Raw genomic sequence first — 9,534 nt, 5'->3', positions numbered from 1 at the left:
GAGTCTAAACATTTTATGATGCGTGGTGACCCAATAATATTTCACAATTTCAAAGTCAGATAGTCTTCAAGTAAACTTATGTTAATTTTAACATTCAGTTAAATAATTTTAACGAGGAGTTAAGTGACAAAATGATTCTCATTTGTAAAGTTGAAAACATAATAACGTTAAATTTCAGAATTTGTAAAAAAACATAAAAAAAATTTCTTCCTGGCATTTTTTCTTCAAACATTTAGTTTAAAAATAAAAATAAAAACTTATTTAAAAAAATGATTGCTCAGTGGGACGGTCCTGACGGCGTCACCGCACATCTGCGCATGTGCACAGCAGTGACCGCGCAGATGCTCTCGCCATACATTTGAAAGCTGCTCCTGCACTTGAGTCTCCATCGCATCCTGAGCGAAAATCCGCTGAGACGGTAAAGTTACAAACGTCATCCATAGACCATCGAACCTTAATATCAAGACACGTGTGTATAGATTTAAACAGACACGTGTCGCTCGAGGTTTTAGTGTTTTTTTTTAAAATAGCATGAAAGATTAGCAAGTCAGTGCTAACAGTAGCTAGCCGAGCTGGAGCATTATTGACTGTTGGAACGAGCTGGAACTAAACTCACGTGTCTTTGACTTCACTTCGAAGTGGTTTAACTTCCTCCCTTTAGTTCGTCTTCGCCATATAGTGAACGTTTGTTTCCCGGCGAGACTTAAAACGTAAGAGTTTAGGCGGATTTGAAGTCTCAGGAGCCGGTGTAGCTTTGCTAACACTAGCTTACTGGCTCCAACGGCTGTCAGCATTCATGGCTGCTACTGAGTCCAGGCCAACTTGTACAATGACGAATCATACAAATACTCAAAGAGTTGGCAATATAGTCGTATATTTGCAACAAAACAAGAGCTACCCTTAACTAACTGTTGTGTCTTTATCCCATGTGGTCGTTTTCCCTCCTGCAGACGCCGACATAATGGAACTAAATGATGCAAACTTACAGACTCTGACCGAATATCTTGGGAAAACGTTAAATCCAGACCCAGCTGTCAGACGTCCAGGTAAAGACCCCCCCACACCCCCTGGGAACTTATGCATCTAACTTTTATCTTCATCTCTGAATTATTCCCCCCCCTCCCCTTGTTTGATAGCGGAAAAGTTTCTGGAATCTGTGGAAGCGAACCAAAACTATCCATTGCTTCTTCTCACTCTGCTGGAGAAATCTCAAGACAACGTCATTCGTGTCTGTGCTGCCGTCACGTTCAAGAACTACATCAAAAGAAACTGGCGCATTGTAAGTGAATGGAAATAAATGGTCAACAGTCGAACAATCCATGTGCGATTTTTGACTTTTCTGTTTGCTTCAATTCCCCAGGTGGAGGATGAACCTAACCGAATTTCCGATCCAGATCGAACGGCGGTTAAAGCGAACATTATAAATCTGATGCTCAGCAGTCCAGAACAGATTCAAAAGCAGGTAGAGTGAAGTAACTGGCTACACTACCAATAAAGAAACCCCTCTATATATTGACGCCTCTCTGCTTCACCACAGTTAAGTGATGCCATCAGCATAATAGGACGAGAAGACTTTCCCCAAAAGTGGCCTGAGCTCATGACGGACATGGTGACCCGCTTCAGAAGCGGAGACTTTCACGTCATCAACGGGGTTCTTCGCACGGCCCATTCTCTGTTTAAGAGGTGACGGCTTCGTCCTGTTCTGTGCATCACCGCTTTGATTACTTTATTCATATTTTTTTTGTTTTGTTTTATCCTCGCAGGTATCGACATGAATTCAAATCGAACGAGCTGTGGACAGAAATCAAACTTGTCCTCGATACGTTTGCTTCACCACTGACAGAGTTGTTCAAAGTTAGTGGAGACTTAAATGACTGATTTTTTTAAGGTTGATTTTTCTTAAAACTAAGTAATCGTTGATCCGTTCTTTTATAGGCGACGATTGAGCTTTGTCAGACTCACGCGTCTGATGTCAACGCCTTGAAGGTTCTCTTCTCCTCGCTCACCCTCATCTCCAAACTCTTTTACAGTCTCAACTTTCAGGTAATTTAACTCTTTTATTACAGGGTTTTATGCACAGTAACATCTGTATTTAAATCTATTTTGTTATATACTGAAGATAAGATTAAGCTCTTATCTTTTTTTTAATGCTTCATACAACACTAATTTTTTTAACATGATCATGAATTATGTCTGATCTATTTTAAAAAATGAAATACAAAATATTGCCATACATGTTTTTGTTATTTAATAATAATTAAAAAAAAAAGATTAATATTGCTTTAGTTCATTTGAGAAAATCTGTATTTACCAGAAAATGTATTTAACATGTGCTAATTCTTTTATTTGCAGGATCTCCCTGAGTTTTTTGAGGACAACATGGAAACATGGATGACCAACTTCCACGGCCTGCTGACGTTGGACAACAAACTTTTGCAAACAGATGTGAGGATTTTGTTACATTTCTTGTCCAAAACCTTCAAAGTATTAATGTTAACGTTCTGATCTCGAAGGACGAGGAGGAGGCTGGTCTGCTGGAGCTGCTGAAGTCGCAAATCTGTGACAACGCCGCACTTTACGCTCAGAAGTACGACGAGGAATTTCAACCGTATCTGCCGCGTTTTGTCACGGCTATCTGGAACCTTTTAGTTTCAACAGGTCAAGAAGTCAAATACGACCTGGTGAGAAAACTGGCTTAACTTGAGTATGATTTTTTTCGGATGTTTCTGATGTACTTCTGTGTTCCAGCTCGTTAGCAACGCCATCCAGTTTCTGGCTTCAGTCTGTGAGCGGCCACATTACAAATACATGTTTGAGGACGAGAATATTCTCACCAGCATTTGTGAGAAGGTCATAGTGCCCAACATGCAGTTCAGAAGTAAGTCGCTCATTTCTCCGGTTCTACTGGACTTGGATGCATAAATCATGACCCGTTGGTGCCTTCTCTTGTCTCAGGTGCAGACGAGGAGGCTTTTGAAGACAACTCTGAGGAATATATTCGAAGGGATCTTGAAGGATCAGGTAACATCGTAGCAGAAGATTTGCCTTAAAAACCTTTCATGATTTGTTGCTTTTTAAACGTGCAGTTCCTAAAAATTAGAGGTGTAATGATTAACGGATATTAATTTGATTGATTTGAAGTTGATTTTAATTGTAAAGATATAAAAAAAAATTGTTAGGTTGGTCTCTGGATTCAATTTATTTTAGATCAGTCATTGATTGGTTGTGAGGTTATGAATTGGTTGAATGAAGTTTTGCTACAAAGTCTGGTCGCTCTAGTCTCTGGACATGTGCGATGATGCATTTTACAACGGCACAAACAGTAACTTATCTGATGATTTGTTTTAATTGTATTTTTCATTTTTATTCATTATGATTTTGTCCCATTTTAAATTTCTTTTTAGGGTTAAAAGTGTTAAAAAATAAATGTACAAAGTCGATGGATTTCAATGCATGAAAGTAGTTTCTTGTGGCAAAAACGGAAATGTTACCAAGTATCCAAAGATGCCTGATCTTTCAGTGAAAAGTATTGTCACTCACACGTGATCAAAACTTGATGTGTAAATCTTTCTGATGACAAAGGAAGTGAACATTAGATTAATTTGTCACATATTTCCAAGTTTTATTTTGCACTGGAAATTGTTTGTTTATTTTTATCATTTGGAAAAACTGCTTTTTAATGTTTGATACTAATTTGTTAAAAATTAATTCTAAAATAATTAAATTTCATTTCAAAGTATCGTTCAGGAACCGGTACCACTTGTCAAAGAACGTTATGTTCTTTCATTTTGCACCGCACAAATACATCCATTGTACTAACATGTCTCATGAGTGAGATGTCTCGAGATTCAAAACTTGACTTAACATGTTCACACTTATTTGCTCAGACATCGACACTCGCCGACGGGCCGCCTGTGACCTGGTCCGAGGACTCTGTAAATTCTTCGAGGGTGTCGTCACAACAATCTTCTCCGGTTATGTGACGTCCATGCTGGGCGAGTACGCCAAGAGTCCCAGACAGAACTGGAAGCACAAAGACGCTGCCATTTACTTGGTGACGTCGTTGGCCTCCAAAGCACAGACGCAGAAGGTTTGTCGTGTTCCTCGGCGTCTGTTCTTCCATCTATTCAACGTCTGTATTTTCCTCCCATAGCACGGAATCACTCAAGCGAACGAGTTGGTGAATGTGACGGAGTTCTTTGTGAACCACATTCTTACAGATTTACAGTCTCCAAATGGTAAGGATTCACATCAACCATGTTATACCTCAAATATTACAAAAGTGTCATTGAAAGGGTTTTAAAAGATGTTTTTCTGTGCAGTCAACGAGTTCCCCGTGTTGAAGGCTGACGCCATCAAGTACGTGATGATCTTCAGGAGCCAGGTACGCTTTTATTTTTAAATTCAAATCATTTATTGGCGTGCACTTGACTTAACTTTGATTTGTCGTCCTCAGCTTCCAAAAGAACAGCTCCTGCACGCAGTTCCGCTCCTGATCAGTCACCTGCAGGCCGACAGTATAGTGGAACACACCTATGCTGCACACGCCCTGGAGCGCCTCTTCACCATGAAGGGGCCGAACAACACAACACTGTATGTGCCAGACGCTGTTTTCATATTGGGTTCTTTGTGGAGAAAATATAACTCGACCACATTATTAAACTCTAAACAACTTATGCTCAACTGAAGAAAGTGTTGGGTCAATGGAGACTTTGATGATCGTGTAACTGATTTAGTGTAGAAGCAGAAGACAAATTATTTTCACTCATTTGTTGTTTATAAAGTGCACTTCAAGCACATAATATAGTTCACCCTAAAATAATATTGACAGAAGCACCAATATTCTGTTACAATGGTAATTCAAAGTGAGATTGTACAGAAAATATTTCTTTGTGATAAATGTAAATGCTAACATTGCTACATGCTAACGTAAGCGAAGTATCCATATCCCTCTGAAATGCATGACATTTATTTACTGTTTTGATATTGATATCTAGTGCTTAATGCAGCCAAGCACTTTGTTCACATAAAGTTCTTGGAGCGAAAAGTTTTGCAGTGACGTTGTATAAATGGTAACTTATTTATTTTCTATTCTGGGCATTTTATCTTATTAGACACAGTTGTACAATGTGCTGTTTCATGTTGACCTTTTTTTTTAATGAATATTCTTACTCTAACAGTAAAAAAAGAAACTCTGCTTTTGTATGTGGAGAAATCTAAGCGTGTTTTCTGCTCCTGCAGCATCACGGCGGCAGAGATCGCTCCTGTGACCGAGCAGCTTCTGACAAACCTGTTCAAGACCCTCACGCTTCCTGGTTCGTCCGAGAACGAATACATCATGAAAGGTGAGTCGTTTTTTTCCTCCCACAGTTTCCCATAATGCATCCTATTTACATTTAACCTTGTGTCGCGACCTCAAGCCGTCATGCGCAGCTTCTCTCTGCTGCAAGAATCCATCGTTCCCTACATTCCCACTCTGATCGGTCAACTCACTCACAAGCTCATCCTGGTCAGCAAGGTAACCTGCTTTATATTCCTTATCTGAGTTCATCAAGTGTTTTTTTTATTAAATATTCTTCTCGTCTTGTGTGTGTCCTCAGAACCCCAGCAAGCCCCACTTCAACCACTACCTGTTCGAGTCGCTGTGCTTGTCCATCAGGATCACCTGTAAAGCGAACCCCATCACAGTCGGGAGCTTTGAAGAAGCTCTGTTCCCCGTTTTCACGGAGATTCTCAAGAACGACTGCCAGGGTCAGTGGAGCAGGTTTGATTCCGAGGAAGGAACTGGAAAAGTAACTTTGTGTTCCTTTTTTATACGCGGCCGTAGAGTTCCTCCCGTACGTCTTCCAGGTCATGTCGCTCCTCCTGGAGATCCACTCGGACTCCATCCCCGTGGCCTACATGGTGTTGTTCCCGTACCTGCTGCAGCCGGTGCTGTGGGAGCGCACCGGAAACATCCCTCCGCTGGTGCGTCTGCTGCAGGCCTACCTGGAGAAAGGAGGAACCACGATTGCCAACAACGCTGCTGATAAAATAGTATGTGACTCTTCCTTCAGTTTTCCTCCTTGACCGGCTGGTTCTGATCCGTTTTGATCGTTGTATCACTTTCAGCCTGGTCTGCTGGGAGTTTTCCAGAAGCTCATCGCCTCCAAGGCCAACGACCACCAAGGGTTTTACCTGCTCAACAGCATCATAGAGTTCATGCCCCCGTGAGTATCCACTTGATGATTGTATCTTCATCACAGAAGCAGAACTGAGGCCAAATAAATCTCAAATAAAGTCTGTTAAAGTTATGACGGTAACAAAATGACAAATGCATTCACTGTATTTGGAAATCCAAGTTTCTTGTTTGGTGATGCAGTTTTATCTTGACAAGGTGTATACAAGTATATTGTTTTATATTGAAATGTTGTCGTTCTTCTTAGCATTCAATTCGTTTTTTTTTAGCCTATTTTATTGTATTTGTTTTATATTTAAATTGTTTTTACACATGGTTTGATATTTTATAAAATAAGTCGTCTTTTAAATTCAATAGAAAACATTTTATGTTAAAGGTTGTGAATTGAGAAAATATATTTTGAATAATGGGTAAGAATATCAAACTCTTGGGGAAAATTAATTGCTTAAAAAAATATATTTTTATTAAAAAAAATCGAGGTTTCATCATTTGAAATGTTAAAGTCAACCATTAAATATTCTGATGCGAGTTCTCTTGTGTTCATCATGTGTTTGTTTTATTCCAGAGAGTCGATCACAGAGTACAGGAAACCCATCTTCATCTTGTTCTTCCAAAGGCTCCAAAACTCTAAAACCACAAAGTTCATCAAAAGTAAATATTATTATTATTTTTTTAATAAAACATCAGGTTCAAACGATTTATTTTCTTTTTATGGATTTTTTAAATTTTTATTTTCTAATCGTTGACGGCAAGTAATGTTTCTTCTCTCCTACCATCAGGTTTCTTGGTGTTTGTCAACTTGTACTGCGTCAAGTACGGAGCCATCGCACTTCAGGAGATATTTGACAGCATCCAACCAAAGTAATTATTTTAGTCCTTGTGTTGTTTCTGTGTCAAAGTGATTATCTCTGCTGTTTTCTTAAATTTAATCAGTGTCAAATCAAGCTCTCAACATTTTTAGAAATGTATTAAAATTGGATTTAAATTCTGAACTTTGCATCTTTGATCTTTGCTAATCTGTTTTAAGTTAGAAGCTAATGTGAGCTGTATGCTTATCTTGGCTACATGCTAATTAAAGTTAAATGTGAGCGACATGATAATGAAAGTTGGACCCGAATGTGAGCGACATGCTAATGAAAGTTGGACCCGAATGTGAGCGACATGCTAATGAAAGTTGGATGCTTATGTAAGCGACATGCTACTGAAAGTTGGACGCTAATGTGAGCGACATGCTACTGAAAGTTGCACACTCATATGAGCGTCATGCTAATGTTAGCTACATGCTAATGGAAGCTAGATGCTAATGTTAACTACATGTTAATGAAAGTTAGACGCTAATCTGAGCGACATGCTAATGAAAGTTAGATACTGATGTTAGCTACTTGCTAATGACCATTGGATGCTGATGTTAGCTACTTGCTAATGACCGTTGGATGCTGATGTTAGCTACTTGCTAATGACCGTTGGATGCTAATGAAAGTTAGACGCTAATCTGAGCGACATGCTAATGTACGTGTTGTAAGTTGGATGTGATGCATGTTGACCACGACACTGTTCCTCTGCAGAATGTTCGGAATGGTTCTGGAGAAGATTGTGATTCCTGAGGTTCAGAAAGTGTCCGGGTCGATCGAGAAGAAGATCTGTGCTGTCGGCATCACTAAGGTCCTCACGGAGTGTCCTGCCATGATGGACACGGAGTACACCAAACTCTGGTAAGAACACGTTCCAGAGGTTAAAGGTTAAAGGTCCACGAGCGACGACTAAGGCAGTGAAACCTTCATGTTCCTGCAGGACTCCACTGCTGCAGGCTCTCATCGGACTGTTTGAGCTGCCGGAGGACGACAGCATCCCCGAAGACGAGCACTTCATCGACATCGAGGACACGCCCGGGTACCAGACCGCCTTCTCTCAACTCGCCTTCGCCGGGAAGAAGGAACACGACCCTATTGGACAGATCGTCACCAATCCTAAAGTCCTGTTGGCCCAGTCCCTCTCCAAACTGTCCACTGCCTGTCCTGGACGAGTGAGTGACGTTTACTCTTTTCTACCATCAGTTATTCACCCACAGCTAATGTGTGTGCGCTAATGTAGGATAGGCTAATGTGAGCTACATGCTAATCTAAGTGTGAGCTAGGTGCTAATGTAATTTTGATGCTAACGTGAGCTAAATTCTAATGTAGGATAGACACTCATTTAGTTTGGACTAAAATGTGAGTTGGATGCTAATGTGAGCTACATGCTTTACTAAGTAGGAGCTAGGTGCTAATGTAATTTTGATTCTAACTTGAGCTACATTCAAATGTAGGATAGACACTCATTTAGTTTAGACAAAAATGAGAGTTGGATGCTAATGTGAGCCTGTGCTCTTCTTAGGTAGAAGCTTATGCCAGCTAGGTGATAATGTTAGCTACATGCTAATGTATATTGGATGTTAAATCTGATCTACATGCTATTCTAGGTTGGATGCTAATGTGAGCTAGATTCTAACATGAGCTACAGGTTAATGTTCGTTAGATGCTAATGTGTGCTACATATAAGTTACATATTACCGTGGGCTACATACTAATTTAAGATGCTACTTGCTAATTTGCCAGATGCTAGGGGAGCTAGATGCTAATGTAACTTTGCCATTTGTGTTAAATACATTCCAATATGGGCTAAATGTTAATGGTAGTTACATGCTAATGTAAGATGAATGCCTATGTAAGCTACATGCTTATGTAAGTTAGATGCTAACTTGAGCTAAATGCTAATGAATCTGTTAGTGAAGCTGTGGTTTTGATGTTAGTGAAGCTGTGGTTTTGATGGAGGTCTTTCTCTGCGCAGGTTCCCTCCATGCTCCACACGAGTCTGAACGCCGAGGCGCTCCAGTTCCTGCAGGGTTACCTCCAGGCGGCCAGTGTGCAGCTGGTGTGACGTCGCTTCTGTGTCCATGTCGTCTACGTTTGACCCTCAATCCCGACACGTTCCCCACATTTCGACATCATGATCCTGGGAAGGTTTTTTAACCCTTTTAACGACATCACCACGAGAACCGGCTCGGTCTGGTCTCGACTGCTGGTGTTAAAAGAAACATAATCACGTCCTTCAGTCGACTTTTTACATCCACCATGTTTCTGTTCTAGTCCGTTTGTTATTGTGAATAAAAAGAGGCACTTGTATACATTTCTGCTCAAGTTACTTTCTCGTTCACAAGTCAAACGTCCGAGTATTCTGTTGTTTGCTGCCACCAAGTGGACGTTCAGTATAACGCAGGCAGCGAAACGTTCGACAAGAAACGTAACGATTTCAGTTTTTATATGAAACATTTTTAAGAAATTATTTTAAATATTTTTTACATTGTATATAAGTGTATT

At 40.1% G+C, this 9,534-nt stretch overlaps 1 protein-coding gene across 1 annotated transcript; it reads left to right on the top strand.

Annotated features, from left to right (window-relative positions):
* Positions 1 to 343: 343 nt before the first annotated feature.
* On the top strand, positions 344 to 9,343 carry cse1l (CSE1 chromosome segregation 1-like (yeast)). The gene is made up of 25 exons (XM_087801211.1): positions 344 to 418; positions 951 to 1,046; positions 1,137 to 1,279; positions 1,361 to 1,462; positions 1,538 to 1,683; positions 1,764 to 1,854; positions 1,936 to 2,043; positions 2,353 to 2,445; positions 2,514 to 2,681; positions 2,749 to 2,878; positions 2,956 to 3,021; positions 3,888 to 4,090; positions 4,154 to 4,238; positions 4,323 to 4,384; positions 4,457 to 4,593; positions 5,242 to 5,345; positions 5,421 to 5,518; positions 5,601 to 5,751; positions 5,828 to 6,036; positions 6,112 to 6,209; positions 6,744 to 6,829; positions 6,958 to 7,039; positions 7,744 to 7,890; positions 7,970 to 8,201; positions 9,005 to 9,343. Exons 2-25 carry the CDS (start codon positions 962 to 964, stop codon positions 9,092 to 9,094), a joined length of 2,916 nt encoding a protein of 971 aa, XP_087657337.1. The 5' UTR covers positions 344 to 418; positions 951 to 961; the 3' UTR covers positions 9,095 to 9,343.
* The last annotated feature ends 191 nt before the right edge of the window (positions 9,344 to 9,534 follow it).

The sequence above is a fragment of the Callionymus lyra genome, chromosome 10 (genome assembly GCF_982586985.1).
Source record: "Callionymus lyra chromosome 10, fCalLyr1.hap1.1, whole genome shotgun sequence".
Taxonomy (NCBI): Eukaryota; Metazoa; Chordata; class Actinopteri; order Syngnathiformes; family Callionymidae; genus Callionymus; species Callionymus lyra.
The sequence above is the reverse complement of the archived record's forward strand: the minus strand, read 5'-3'. Positions and strand labels throughout refer to the sequence as shown.

What these genes read in the sequence shown, in the direction of transcription:
- cse1l (XM_087801211.1), top strand. Translation starts at nt 962, where the DNA reads ATGGAACTAAATGATGCAAACTTACAGACTCTGACCGAATATCTTGGG. An exon ending in AAGAAGTCAAATACGACCTG is followed by an intron (nt 2,682 to 2,748) that starts GTGAGAAAACTG and finishes TCTGTGTTCCAG; the next exon opens with CTCGTTAGCAACGCCATCCA. An exon ending in ACAACGCTGCTGATAAAATA is followed by an intron (nt 6,037 to 6,111) that starts GTATGTGACTCT and finishes TATCACTTTCAG; the next exon opens with CCTGGTCTGCTGGGAGTTTT.